This window comes from Ascaphus truei, chromosome 8, assembly GCF_040206685.1.
Source record: "Ascaphus truei isolate aAscTru1 chromosome 8, aAscTru1.hap1, whole genome shotgun sequence".
Classification (NCBI taxonomy): Eukaryota; Metazoa; Chordata; class Amphibia; order Anura; family Ascaphidae; genus Ascaphus; species Ascaphus truei.
Window position 1 is genome coordinate 28968171 of NC_134490.1, and position 15614 is coordinate 28983784.

At 39.8% G+C, this 15614-nt stretch overlaps 1 protein-coding gene across 2 annotated transcripts in view; it reads left to right on the top strand.

Annotated features, from left to right (window-relative positions):
• LSM4 (LSM4 homolog, U6 small nuclear RNA and mRNA degradation associated) overlaps positions 1–15222 on the top strand; it is a 47751-nt gene extending 32529 nt beyond the window's left edge. For both annotated transcript variants that reach the window (XM_075611040.1, XM_075611039.1), the window contains exons 2-5: positions 1562–1603; positions 4029–4127; positions 9308–9491; positions 13718–15222. In XM_075611040.1, the coding sequence (XP_075467155.1) occupies positions 1562–1603; positions 4029–4127; positions 9308–9491; positions 13718–13806 (414 nt within the window). In that variant the 3' untranslated portion in view covers positions 13807–15222. The remainder of the gene's footprint in view (positions 1–1561; positions 1604–4028; positions 4128–9307; positions 9492–13717) is intronic.
• The last annotated feature ends 392 nt before the right edge of the window (positions 15223–15614 follow it).

Here is a 15614-nt window from a genome sequence, read left to right on the forward strand (position 1 = left end):
AATAAAATACTTCTAGATAAGCACACTCACAACTATAATGAGGAATAGCACATGTAGAGCAATATCTCGTGTGGTAATCAATACATCCGGTCATCACACGATAAACGGCACCAAGTTATTGGCTTAAATTTTTTTGCTCACTTTAACATTTTCAACCTTATGGTTGTCACCGTACTATAATTTTTTTTATATGTACAACCTATGTTTACAATTGTTTGTAAATTGCACATTTTTTTTGTTTTCTTGCTTAACATTGGGTATATCTTATGAGATATCTCTCTCTCTCTCTCTCTCTCTCTCTCTCTCTCTCTCTCTCCTATATTTATATATATATATATATATATATATTATATCTATATATTCTCTCTCTCTCCCCTATATTTATATATATATATATATATATATATATTATATCTATATATTCTCTCTCTCTCTCTCTCCCCCCTATATTTATATATATATTATATCTATATATTCTCTCTCTCTCTCTCTCTCTCTCTCCTATATTTATATATATTATATCTATATATTCTCTCTCTCTTTCCTATATTTATATATATTATATCTATATATTCTCTCTCTCTCACTCCCCTATATTTATATATATATATTATATCTATATATTCTCTCTCTCCCCTATATATATATATATATATATATATATATATATCTATATATTCTCTCTCTCCCCTATATTTATATATATATATATATATATTATATCTATATATTCTCTCTCTCTCCCCCCTATATTTATATATATATATATATTATATCTATATATTCTCTCTCTCTCTCCCCCCTATATTTATATATATATATTATATCTATATATTCTCTCTCTCTCCCCCCTATATTTATATTTATATTATATCTATATATTCTCTCTCTCCCCTATATTTATATATATATTATATCTATATATTCTCTCTCTCTCTCTCTCTCTCCCCTATATTTATATATATATTATATCTATATATTCTCTCTCTCTCATATATATATCTATATATATTATATCTATATATATTATATCTACATTAGATAGATATATGATGATTATAGACAGTGGTTGACAAATCACCAAAAAATCTACTCGCCACAAAAAAAAATCTACTCGCCACCTAGTACCAAACGTGTGCTGCTTGGGCCAATATTTACTCGCCCGGGGGTTAAATCCACTCGCCCGGGGCGAGCAAATGTATAGGTTTGTCGAACACTGATTATAGATATATATATATCTCAGAGAAAGCACACCTTGCAACAAAATAGCCTATGTTGACGACATGCATGTGTCATAGTAACAGAAACAATACTTTACCAGAATGTGAAGGGTGGGTGGCGAAGGAGACACTGCACACCAGGTAAGTGAATTTTCCTTTATGTACTAAATAAATTCACTTACTGTGTGTGTGTGTGATTTTTTTTTTTTTTTAAATACTGGGCATTCCTGGTTAATTTTCATATAGAGTATGTGTTCATGATTTTGTTAACCTTTACGTACGTATTATACATCTTATAGTGTAGCACTTTATTTATAATTGATTTTTTTTTATGTCTGCAGCTTCCTCTATCCTTACTGAAAACTGCTCAAAATCACCCTATGGTAAGTGAATTAAATTGACTTGTAATTGAAAAATGTTTCTTAAATAAAATGTACCTAGTTACCTTCAATATGTCATAATTCGCAAACTTATTTCTTCTTTATTTGCGGATAAGCAAAAATTATAGAAGGAAACGAGCATTTATTATGTATATTTAATTTGCGGTCAATGTAGTAACTTGGTGTTCGAGCATGTTGCATCGTGTTTTATCACATAATGTGTTAAATCTTTTCAATTTGTGGTCATTAAATGGAAGGGAAGTGGATAACGGTTCACTTACAGAGAAGAAAGTCCTGATGGAACTTTTTAAACTGCAAGTGGACAAGTCAATGGGGCCAGGTGGGACACATCAAAGAATATTAAAAGAACTTGGAGTGGTGCTTGCAACATCATTGAGACCTATTCACCTATAGGCTAGTTAACCTCTGCTTAAGATCTTTATTATTGACATTGCAGATGACATAAAAGGTAAAGTATGCCGTTTTGCAGATGAATCAAAGATCGTTGCCGTGTTAACACTCCAGGAGTGTGCCAACTACAATTTATTGTTAAAAAGTGCAGAATTATACACTCGTGCTACAAAAACCCTGAGGCAGAATACAGTCTTAATAGCTTTATAATGTTAACCACTGAAGAGTAAAGGTACCTGGGAGTCATTATTTCAGATTATTTCATCACACGTAAGCAGTGTAATGGGGAAAGCCAGGAGTATCATGCCTTGTATATGGAAAGGTATTGGCAGCAAAAGCAAGTGGTAATGCTGCTTTATAGATCCTTGGTAAGACCTCACCTATTCTGTTAGTTATGGAACTCATATCTTAAGGGTGTATATAAACCATAGGTTTTGTAAAGAATGGCTTCTGAACTGGTGCATGTCTAATCCTAAAACCTATTATGGACACCTAATGGACTCTCAATCTGTACAGCTTGACGGGGGGGGGGGGGGGGAGATATGATCGAAACTTTCAAATACATGGAGAGAAGGATATGTGGGAGTCAGAAGTGATAGAAGAGATAATAATAGCATGTTCTTGTATAGTGCTGCTAATTGTACGCTGCGCTTTACAGAGACATTTTGCAGGCACAGGTCCCTGCCCCGTAGAGCTTACAATCTGGTTTTGGTGCCTGAGGCACAGGGAGATAAAGTGACTTGCCCAAGGTCACAAGGAGCCGACACTGGGAATTGAACCAGGCTCCCCTGCAGCAATCTCGGTGTCAGTCAGTGTCTTTACTCACGGAGCCACTCCTTCTCCCTATGCTTTGATCATGCTTTGAATCTGGAGGGTGGGTGGTTCAGGTGAAATGTGAAAGTACTGCTTCATGGAAAGGGGGTAGATGCCTGAAAGAGATGGTAAAGGATTTCAAAGCAGTGGGGTAGACACAAGTCTATCCAAACTATGAAAGAGAAACTAGGGTCCAATAGGATGTGAGGTTTCACCACAGATAGGAAATGTGAAGGGCTGAAAAAAAATTAATTTACCTGCACCGATCCACAGTTGAAGGCCGCTCATCAACCTCAAAGGCCAGCACAGAAAAGACTGCATCTGCTGCAGAGCATCTTCCGAAGCAGAGCTGTCAATAACATCGCTGCTTCCAGAAACTGCGCCCCACAGGGCTTTGCTTACCGCTATGCAACACATTACAGGGCGTAACATCCGCAAGCAGAGGGGTTATTGACAGCTCTGCTTCCGAAGATGTTATGCAGCAGCTGCGGTCCTTCAGCTCCACGTCTCCTCCAGTTTTCCACTTGTCTTGAACCACGGCCTTTCTCCAGCCTTGGAAAGTTGGGGAGACTACGTGTGCCAAATATTTCTTACCTGCTTCATTTTAGTTTTTATGTCAAAGCTATGCTATGTATTGAGAACATAATTATATTGTCACTGTCCAAAATTATTCCATTGTTTTTGGTTATTTGTGGCATTCACAAAGCTATACTGCCTGTAGTGCGACGGTAAGCTCATTCAGTACACTGCATATTTGGCAAATTAAAGGAGCATTTTGTTTAAAAAAAAAAAAAAAAAAAAAGTCCCCCCCTAGGTGGGATGTAGGAGGTCTCTTGAGCGGACTTTTTAAAGCTCCATATTGCTCGCCCAGCCAGAGGTAAGGATTTCAGGAAGCAGGGATCACAGTGAGCTGAAATGAATGCTGTCCAAATCTGGCAACCCTCTGCTTCCCAGATAGTACAAAAAAAATACACCTTTTTAGTAAAAGAGAAATTTGTATTGCAGACACGACATTGTGTTTTAAGAAAGATGCTACATTTTGTGAGTGATCAGTTTTGCAGCCACGTATGTCTATGTTATGTATGTCTGGGAGGGGAGCTGCTATCACGATATCCAGGGCTGACAAATCTAGTCTTGCCATTAAATATTATCAACTTGTAATGCAGAGTTTTACAATTGATGTTTGTTTTTTTTTGTTTTTCAGTTGGTGGAATTAAAAAATGGTGAAACATACAACGGTCACCTGGTCAGCTGTGACAATTGGATGAATATTAATCTTCGAGAAGTTATCTGTACCTCAAGGGTATGTTACTACAGTGTTGTGATCCACAACATCACATCTTCTTCCTGAAAATTAAGCAATAAAACATATACCCGTTGTTGTTATTACCCATTTGCCCTGTGAGGGACTGCTGCTTTAAAGGGAACATTTTACCTGTCTCCTTTAACCCTTTAACCATTTGAGTGCCCCATGATGTAGTAGCCAAGTCTCCCCCCCCCCCAAATTTTTTTTTATTTTCTTGGGGGCGGTCATGTCCTACACATCTATGGAGCTATCTGCACTGCTCACGGGCGGAAGGGGGTGACTCTTTCTGTTCCGTTATCCACGACAGAGTGACCACGTGATCAGAGTGCTGGATGGGACAGTGACTGACCCGCTGCCTGTCCAGCACTCGGCGGGCTTAGGACTATTTATTTTTTGGTCATCTAACAAAATATAAAACACTTATTGTGATCTGTCTTGCTTATGTTGGCATTAATATTCCACAAACTGTTTTTATGAAGGTCACTTGCATGAACCCATTAAAGACATCACGGCTTGTTTGGTCGTTGACATGATAGCCCTTTAAACAATTTTTGCTTTTTATTTTTTTGTTTTTTATCTGACACAAAACCTGCCAGAGAAAGTTATTTCTGTCTGCAGTGTAGGGAGTTGGTATGGTGTAGTTAATTCAAAACCCTAAATAGAACTGTATTGTTAGTTTCAATTCTGGAATGTGAAAGGAGCAGCACAAAGACAGCTGACAAAATACTGACTCTTCGTATAGTCCGAAGATAAAAAGCTTTCCTTGGCTCACATTAAATGCAATCACAAGCAAATTGCTGCAGCTTCAGAGTGTTCTGGGACATATCACACCCACCCCATATCTTCCTGACCTTGACAGAGGGCTATAGAAATATGCATCAATGGTAACATTGCACCATATGTAAAGAATTGTATGTTTCTTTGAAAACCTGGTAATATGATAGGCCTGTATAGAAGAGAACTTTTGTATTGCTATGCAATACATAACACAAATGTAATACACGTTTAAAGGGCAGTCTCTCTTGGCTGACCGTAACATGAGTACATTTTAACTGATTGACACTTTAAATGTATTAATAATACTTATCTGATTTTTTTTTTCCCCCTCAACTTGTGTTAACATAGTAAACATGTTTTGGATGGGGGGTTTTTTGGCTTTTTTTTTTTTTTCAATCTTGTAATGTCTTTTTGGTGGTGACCTGGTTTTGTTCTTCGTTTGCAGAGTAATTATGAAGCCACCAGTAGCCAAACTTAGGAAGCTGATATGCATGAATTCAGTGTTCCAAGAGAAACAAAATGTTTTTCACAAGCGCTGCTAAAAATGCTTGGTCTACATTATAAAACTGATGGCAAATCCTAAAGGATCTAAAAATGTGGCGTTGAGGAGGAAAGGATATGATGGTATCTTTCAACCATATCAAGAGTTTCAACAAGTTACAAGAAGAAAGCAAATTTCAGAGAGGGGTGCTGGAGGATGGGAGTCTCGGAAAGTTTAGGAAATACTGTACTTTTTGGTGGGTTCGTGGAATAACCTTCCATAAGAGATGATGGACTCTTAATACCGTAAGGAGATTCCAAAAGGCTTGGGGCAAACACAAGGTTTTCCTAAATATGAGAGAGAGCCACAAATGAAATGGGGTCTGGGGCTTTGCCACATACTATATAGGGAAATTGGCAGGTTAGGTGGCCCAATTAGTTCTTATCTGATCTGTCAAATTCAATTTATAATCTAGTTAAGCAAAACGGTTACTTTAAAAGTGGTTGAATCTTTTTACGGAAGCCAATTGCAGAGAGTTTTTTTTTTTTTAAGCGAAAAACTACCTATAAATGTTTGGTTGCATTAATTCTAACCAATATTTTGCGTGTTGTATTGAACTTGGTTTTCAATTTTCTGAGCCATAAAAAAATTTCAGTTCAAATTAGAATGTGCGTGCTATGTGACTCATTCCCCTGTGCACATGCTATTGACACTTTTACTTGGCTTAATTAAACATCTTTTTAACTCATTGAGTTGTCCGATTAATCTGTACCAAGTCACACTCACTGTTAACAAAGATCAATTGCTAAAAGTAAAAAAATATATATTTTTTTCTTTAACCAAATAATCACTTTTGGGATGCTTTTAAATAGGGCAGTGGAAAGGGATTTTTATTTTTTTAAACCTCTTTAATGGGAATAATATGAACAGATAAGTAAAAATCTGTATAGGTGATGGTCTTCCCGTTGAATCAATGCCTTGGTTTCATCTGGAATTGAAGACAGACACTTCCAGGTAACCATAGCTGCGATGCCACCAGGGGGCGCCTGTAGTTGACAGAATGGTACTGCTTTTGTGATGCTGACTTGTTTAAAAACACAATCAATGCTTCACATTGCAAAGCCAATATAACCCACCTAAGGTCCCGTGGCGTGAACACAGCGCTTCACTGCGGTCTGTTGGCAGCTTTTTTATGCGCGGGGGCGTGGCCAAAATAGGTTGGGTGGGCGCGGCCATGACGAGATTCAGCAAATTACAGTTTTAATTCCATCCTTACCCCCCCCCTGTTCAATTAAAATGAGCAGCATCCCTCCAACTCTCCAATGTTTCTTTATAGAGCCACAATCTAATGAAAGGACAATAATAAGGGGGGAGAAACTGCATATGGTGGAGAAATCCATTGCTTCCAGCTGTTGTGAAGGAGAAAGAACCAGCAGTTTCTATTCCGAGGCGGATCTCTGGTAACATGAAAATAAACATGTTCCTGATTGGCTCACTGGCGCACCATGTGACAGCTTTCTTAGTAGGTTTACTGGCTATGCACTTCTTTAACCTGTAATACAGCCGGCCTAAGCTTATAGGTGTTCATGTTAAAATGGATTTGAAGTAAAGGGTGACACTGCTCATTTGCATGTCATTACCCAGAATCCCTGGCTGCAGTGGGAGCACTGTATGGGAAGAGATAATGGGGGGAAAGCAGGGTCGCAGACCTGACTGATACATGTGAATGTGCTCACAAGGGGTATTTATTTGTATTTGATGCTTTTAAAAGACAATATGGCCACTAGGTGGCAGCGAAAGCTTATAGTTCCAAAAGGTGTATAATATAAAATAAATTAGGTTGGTTTAGATCGGTAATTCCCAACGGTTTTTGAGAGGTGTCTCCAAGGGGTTTGCCCATAAATGTCTAAAGACAGATTCCTGGCAGTATAGTGGGTTCCTGAGCCTGTATGGGAACTGTGCACTTAGTAAGGCCGCGCTTATAAACTGGTAGCCGGCAAAATTTGATTTTTCAAGGGCTGTCTCCTCATGTGACGGCCCTTGAACCAATCAAAAGGCCGGAAACCCGCGCCGCAACCGCCCGGCGAAATATAACTTTCGCCTGTGGCGACGCCGCCAGGTGATGTCACCCGTCGCCATTGACGGCACTATACGCATGGCCTAAGGCTCCAAACTGCACCGTAGCATGGGAGGTATAGCTGTCAATTACAACAGGAGCTTAAAAAGTCGCTTCCCACAATGCTTTGCATCCGCAGCGGCAAATCATTTTGGTGTGACCTTTTTAGAAGCTTGCGTAGTATATACCAGCTACAAAACCCATGCTGTCTGCACACACCCATATTAGGTGTATTTTCTCCTATGAGCTCAGGGCACTATAATGCGTGGGATTGATCAAACAGTTTTTGTTCGCAATAGTTTGAGTAGGCAATAAGACTTGTTAATTAGGTGTTCGCAGAACAAATAATTTCTAGCAGGGGGTGCACAATGTAAAAAAAGGTTGGGAACCTCCGGCTTAAATAGGATATACTCGAATTGCAACTTAACAATTAGTGTCCACTAGACCGGCATGCTAGTGACCCTCGTGACATGCAGTGGACATCACCTTTTTGCTTGTTCCCTTGAGGAGATGGTGTTGACTGCTCTCCGAGAGCACTAAATGCGATCTGTTTGGAAGTTGGATTCTTCATTAAAAACATTCTTTCCCTTAAATCAATTGGAACTATATTTAAAGATAGCTGAAATTCAAGCGGGTAAAAGATAAGTTAGCCAAGAGTTCTAAACTATAATATACTAAATATAAGTGACCCCGGAAGAATATATTGTATTGTATTGTATGTCTTTATTTATATAGCGCCATTAATGTACATAGCGCTTCACAGCAGTAATACACGTGGTAATCAAATAAATAACAGATAATATAAATAACAGATCATGGGAATAAGCGCTTTAGACATAAAAGTAACATTAAGGAAGAGGAGTCCCTGCCCCGAGGAGCTTACAGTCTAATTGGTAGGTAGGGAGAACGTACAGAGACAGCAGGAGGGAGTTCTGGTAAGTGCGTCTGTAGGGGGCCAAGCTTTATGTATCGTGTTCAGAATATCCACAGTGCTATTCATATGCTTCTTTAAGCAAGTGTGTCTTAACTTGGGTCTTAAAGGTGGATAGAGAGGGTGCTAGTCGGGTACTGAGGGGAAGGGCATTCCAGAGGTGTGGGGCAGTCAGTGAAAAAGGTTTAAGGCGGGAGAGGGCTTTAGATACAAAGGGGGTAGAAAGAAGACATCCTTGAGAAGAACGCAAGAGTCTGGAGAAATTAGGGCTGAGATGTAAGGAGGGGCAGAAGAGTGTAAAGCTTTAAAAGTGAGGAGAAGAATGGAGTGTGAGATGCGGGATTTGATCGGAAGCCAGGAGAGGGATTTCATGAGGGAAATATATATAAAAGAATTATTAACGAAGGAACCTCTGGTCTTCCCCACCACCCAGACTCCTCTCCCTCACTCCCGCCGTAGCCAGCTGTTATATTAGTTTTTCTTTTTTACATGTACCGGATTATAAATATTAAGACTGTTGGTGATACTGAAGATATGTTAACTGTTGTTTTTTACTATGACTAGGGCGGGGTTGTACCCCTTCTCCACACTTTTTTTTTGTTGTTTTGTTTTGTTATTTACAAAAAAAAAGAAATAAAAACTGTTTGAAACAAAAAAATATTCCTTCCCATACATGCTGACCCATACTTGTAAGGCGATTATTGGTTTTGGTATAATCAGTGATACACATACAGCAGTTTGGTATGAAATCGAATATCGGCATTGTACCAATTGGCACTAACCATCCTCACCGTATTGTCAAAATTGATGTATACTTAGTGACCCCATTTTTTTTTTTTTAAATGTATTTATTTTTTATTCCCCATCAACAGGACGGTGACAAGTTCTGGAGGATGCCAGAGTGCTACATACGTGGCAGCACAATTAAATACTTGCGCATCCCCGATGAAATTATTGATATGGTGAAGGAGGAAGTGATGTCAAAAGGCAGAGGTCGTGGAGGAATGCAGCAGCAAAAACAGATGAAGGGTAGAGGAGCTGGTGGTGCTGGGCGAGGTAATATATTTTATTCGAAAAACATAATCTTAGTTTTCTTTAGGATGCGCTTACACCCAAAATCAAATGACGTTCTCTGAAGAGTGCTGGACCATGTGAACATAATTTGTAGGGAGAGTTCATGAGAACATAATCGGAACAGACGTGAAGGACACTACACTTCCTTTTTGCGTCACTCGGGGCCTGGGTGTAACCATGTGATCGCTACCCCAAGAGGTCACGTTGTCGTCATCCTGGAATATGCCCACTCTTCCGGCAGTATAAGGCTGGGGCCATGTTGCCTTTGCCCGTGCGGAGGCTGTGAGGTGAGCGGGTGTGTCACGGTGACTTTGTGGCAGGCTGTATGTTACACACATAAATATATAAAAGATAATATATATTTATAACTGGGTCTGAACTGGGACGAGACTTAGATATGATAAAATATAATTTATTCCTTGATAAAGGTGAACACACAAAATGTACAAATAACAGGCAAAATATAGACACTTACTTAAAATGGAAATGATGAAGCAGTCATATCTGGACTGGCATTTCATACAGCACTCTTCATAGTCATCAAGACACCAAAGACATGAAAGACCTCTGGCAGGAAGACAGTGCATAGCGTTTCTCTCAGCAATCAAGATGGTATAGAACAGACAAAGGATAAAGGGTTGACCACCGGTTATATACATTTTGTGGTCCTATCCTTAACCTTAAGTACAGGTGATTGGGTTTCAATTACCTCCAGCCACTCACTAACATGGGAACACATTTTGATCCCTGCTAGTTGATACATGCGCAGTAGCACTCGGGTCTCATTTCTGTAATCCCCCATTTGCATCAGGAATGCCAGCCAGTCTACCCCACGGAATATCTGGCAGGAAACCCTTTGTTGTGAGGTGTGAAATGGAACACTTGAAGACTGCTCTGGTTTGAGTAATCTCCGCCCTCATGCAAACAGTGGAGGTGACAAAATCCTTTGAAACACACTCAAGTCCTAGACATTGGGTCGCCTTTCTGGCCATATGCTACCCTGGTATGCAAAGGAATTTCCTCTGGGTTTTACCCATACCTTGAAATACAGTATGTTGGATAAAACATGAACATATTAAAATATCCGGTTCCTTTGGGTCCAGCAGGTCCAAACTCCCCAGTTCTCAATGCCGGAACTGGGACACCCTATGGTCCAATTTGCGACTTGCTGTGACCTTGGGAACCGGAGATACACCAATACGCTTAAAACCGTTTCACATTTTAATACACAAAACTAGGCTGTAAATTAAATCACGGTTTTTCACTAAATCCCCATTGAAAACAACGGGTTCCGCCGCCATAGACTTTCAATGGCAAACCACCGCCATTGGCGGCTATGGGAATCCCCGCCATAGACTTTCAACGGGGCGATGCCGCCGTTGAAGTCAATGGGGTTTTTCCGCCGTAGCCGGTCAATGGGGTTTGGCCGCCATTGGAGTCTATGGGAGAAATCCCGAACTTTCAAGGGGGTCCATACTCCGTCGGGTTGGTCCAAGCGGGTCAAGGATGGTTCAGCAGCGATGCCGGAGCAGTGGCTACCGATACCCCAAACCCTGATCCGCTGGGCCCTCCGGAACCGGAGCTATGGATTACCAAATTTCAGCATTTGACACTTAGCCGTTTTCCTGAGCTGTTTCTGCCGCCGCCATTGAAACCTATGGCGCGGCCCGCTCTTCTCGCTTCGACCCTTATCGGGGGTCCAGGATACGGGGACCCGGTTGTGGTCGAGTGGGGGGCGGTCTAGGAACAGAAAATTTTATTCCTTGGGGCCCTAGAACTGTTTATTCCCACGCCACTTGTCGTTGAACTTGACTTGTAAGTGATCAAAGCTCTCCTATTGAAAATGTATCCGCTTTGTGGTTAAGCGGTTTGGACGGCAGCCAACTCGTTCCTGGAAAGCTCTCTCGAGGATTTCTCCATTGAAGTCAATGAGCCCATTGACTTTCAATGGGAAACCGCCACTCTCCCTCTCGGACGCCATCTGCTGGTCTTCTCAGGAACAGGACTCAATAGCAAGATTCGCCATTGAAAGACATGGAGTTCCAATGGCGGCCTATGGGAGCCTGCAAAATGGTGCCTGAAAAGGCGGGAAAGTTACACAAAGGGCTATAATCACTATACAACTATTAACCCTTGTGCTCCCGGATGGATCCTAGTGTGTGTGTGATGCAGACACTGATATAACAATAAAACGGGAACAGTGGAATATACATTTTCAGGTTATGACAAGGGTTAAATCACATTTCTAGACCTCAGCCCAGTTAACCCCTTGTCTCCCTGGTGAGGATAGATGGTGGCCAATTGGGGTGTAACCCCTTTAATCCCGGGCCTAATCCTCCCCATCGTCACAGGGTGCTTTCCCTGGCCATGGTGGACGGGGTTTCCCTAGGGGCGTCACAAGCTGGTTCGCCCTCAGTAGGCGGCCGCTCACGTGACCGGCCTGTCGCGCCTAGAAATCAGTTTGAAATGATTTCTTGCGCAACGCGCTTTCGCACGCCACATGGACGTGAACACTGCCTTAAGGCAGTCTGTTCGCTCAGCGTACGGACGCCTCCGCACGGTCTGCAGTACCATGGCCCCAGCCTAACTGTTAATCTAGTTCTTAGTGACTCACACCTACTTATGGATTATATACTTACATGGTAGATATGACAACGGTTTTTCCATAATGGAACCCAGGGACTTGTTGAGGGTGAGAGTTTGAAATCACAATGTGCTAGGTGCGCAACAAAACCACTGTCTCCCGCTCAGAAAATGTTAGGGATTTTTTGCAGTTCCCAAAATAGTTTATTTATTTTTTTCTATTAAAGGTAAATGATTTTAGGGGACTGGTTTAAAAAATAAAAATAAAAAAATAAGTGGTTCGGGGCAATTCTGCTTAATATTTGGTATATAGTATCAATACATAGAATTTTCTGCCACGAGTCGCTGCCATGTAGTGCTTGCAATCAACGAGATAATGGAGTTTGTCGAAGGTCGCATCTGAGTTTAAAATGCAGATGCTCTGTTTTTGGACTTGGACACGCATATTAGAATTTTTAAACAATATTTGATGTTTTAGAGATTAAAGCAAGCTTGCGAAACCAGGGCATGTAGAAACCCTATGAGTGTTAACAAGGTCTCCTTGTATAGTGAGGGGACCTGATCCCATTTTAAATACTCACTCATATTTTGTCTCTAAAGGTTTAACTAAAACAGACTGTTTGGTGGTTTAAGCCTCCTGACTTACTGAATTAATAATGATCATTACAGTATTTAATGTTTACTGTCCTGAGAATGAACTTGGAAAATTATTATTCAGTTCTTCTTTTGTTTTTTACCCCTTTTTTTTTATATGCCATTATATATTGGAAGATTATGACTAAAAAACAGATATTGGATTGCTAATCTAATATAAACATCTGAGATAATGATGCTTGTTTATAATCAAATTCATTCTAATAACAAAATTCGAACAAACAACATATATATAAACTGGATGACTAAGTTACTGATAGATAAACATATTATACAGTTTATTTTAACAAGAAAAAAAATATTTATATATATAAAATGATCAAATGACATAACAAGAAAAGATTAATAGTAATGGATAAAAGTACGTAATAGAGAATTTGCAAATACAAGGTGAAATTGGTTATAGTTTGAGAGAACTAACTAATAATATAAATAAACTAAGCATGCCAAGGAAAATGAAATTGTAACTGTTATTTGGATGAAACAGTTTATGTAACTTTGCGAAGTTGGATAAAGAGGTAATGATCCCTTTTTAGAGATGTTCCCAAATGAAGAAGGAAAAAAAAGTGAATTTGCAAATAGTCAAATTTGCAGCAAAAAATAACAGTTAAACTACAAATTGTTGAAGTTGGCGATTACGGAATTGAAAACAAGAAAATAAATGTAAAAAAAAGTGTCTGCATTTTAACTGCGGAAAAAAACAGCAAATATAGCTTGTACAGCAAAATAGGACAATTTCTCTCATATTTGACCCTGAACGTTCCTTGGAAATATCCGCAAATTCTAAAAGAAAACATTTCAGAAATTAGAAGGAAAAAAAAATGCGCAGGGAATTTGGAGATTTGCCAATTCCTTTTTAATGACACTATGTGGGCAGACTCTCGTTTACTAAGAATCATCTCTGCGATTGTCGGCTTTGCCAATGGAAAGGAAAGAAGTGAATGTCTCCACTTTTCTTGACCCTCTTGCAGGTGTCTTCGGAGGCCGAGGCAGATCAGTCCCAGGTGCTGGCAGAGGGCAACAGGAAAAGAAACCAGGCCGGCAGGCCGGAAAGCAGTGAGATCTGGCATGCGCCATGTTTACCCCTCCAGAGACATTGGCGCGATGATGCCTGTTTCGGCCCTTCTCGAGTCTGCCAAGTATTTAAAGTGTTATGTCTCCAAATTCTCGGCACACCAGCAATGTTCAAAAGAACTGAGTTTTTGTTTTTTTTTCCTATTATGTATGATCCCCTCCATGATATGAAACCAGCCTGAAAGAGGCACATTTCCTGAGAGAGCTGAGACAATCCAGAACCAGATGTCAGAACACATGATTAATGCCTTCTCTGAATGTCTCTGGTGTTTCAGGAGCCCTTAAACTGCTAACCTGTAACTGAACTGAGTCTGTGACATGGGATGCTCAGCACAGACCAGTAATGACCAAGGTGAGAAAAGTATTTAAGACCCGTAAAAACAGTGCAGCCAACAGGTTTAAAAGCCTCCCATTAAACTGGTGCATGACATGCAAATACTTTAAGTGAAATGTGTTTGTGTGTCCTGCTAGTAGAGATGCACAGTTGTTGCCTGCAAATAGCATTGAAAATATATTGCTGAGATGTTCAGCATTTTTGTGCAATGTTTTCTACTCGAGGGTCTTGCAATCCTAGCAGAATAGTTAATAGTTAACGTAATGCAATATCCACTAGAGCGAAATATTCTAATGTCATTGATTGGCACCAGAGCTTTATACCAACACAAAAGCATTTAGCTTTCTGGTTATTCTCTAACTTCATAATCTCATCTCCCAGGGGGGGGGCTCAGGTTTACTAAATGGATGCCCCCACAGAGAACAAAAAACAAATTTCTTCGCTTGCATCTGGTTATGGAATGTTCTAAACGAAACAACAAGGTTACAGTTTCTCTATTGCATTGGATGTTTAAATATTTTGTCACCATGGTAACAGTTGGAGCTAATCATATATTTTTTTTTTTTTAAAGAAACTATCATCTTGATTCTTTGAATGATTTAGTGCATTTGAAACATTTTAGTAGTTCTTGGCTGCTAAATGGAGCAAAAAAAAATATTATTTTTTTTATTCTGGTTTGCCGCCAGGACCTGTTAATCAAAATGGGCAGCAATGAAATAATCTGCATTCTTGCAGGTAAAAATCGGCTTCCTGTTTTCAGAGTATTTTTCAGGAGGTACTTTTTTTTTAATGACAGAAAATGTCACTAGTATTTTATGCACTGATAGAAAAGTTCAGTTTTTCTTGCGGTACTTTTCCTTGCTGTTTGCATTAGGTTGATCTCTCTGTTTAACATTGTTTTGGTTGCAAATTTTGATTACGCCGAAGAACTGGCAAAAAAAAACCAACCACTTTTTCTGGAAGGAGTTTCTGCATTTGTAAGATTGTCTGGGTGCAGAATGAGGCTTACGTTTGGGAGTCGGGTTGAAAAGTGAAAGATTAATAAATGTCATGGAAAATGCTGACAAATTTGAGTCGGAATTTATTGGTTTGGTTTTAGTCCTTCAAGATATGTGTCACGGCAGTGAACGGGCCATCTGTCTGTCATGGGGAAACATGGGTATAAACATGTAATCGTTAGAAGCCTCATGATATTAGACTACTGTAAGTGCAAGAATGTATTGCATCCCACATATACTTCTATATATGTATGCATCTGTCATCTCTGTTATGGTGACAAAGTATTGGTACTTTTTGATCACTGCTTTTCTCGTCATCATCCCATCTATGTCAACAAATAAAAATATTACTTGTGCGCACCTTCACATGTCCACAGGTCTGCAATCCTGCTTTTCCCCACGGTATCTTGGCATGCAATGCTTCCACTGCAGCCAGGGCTTCTGGGAAATTACATGACCATC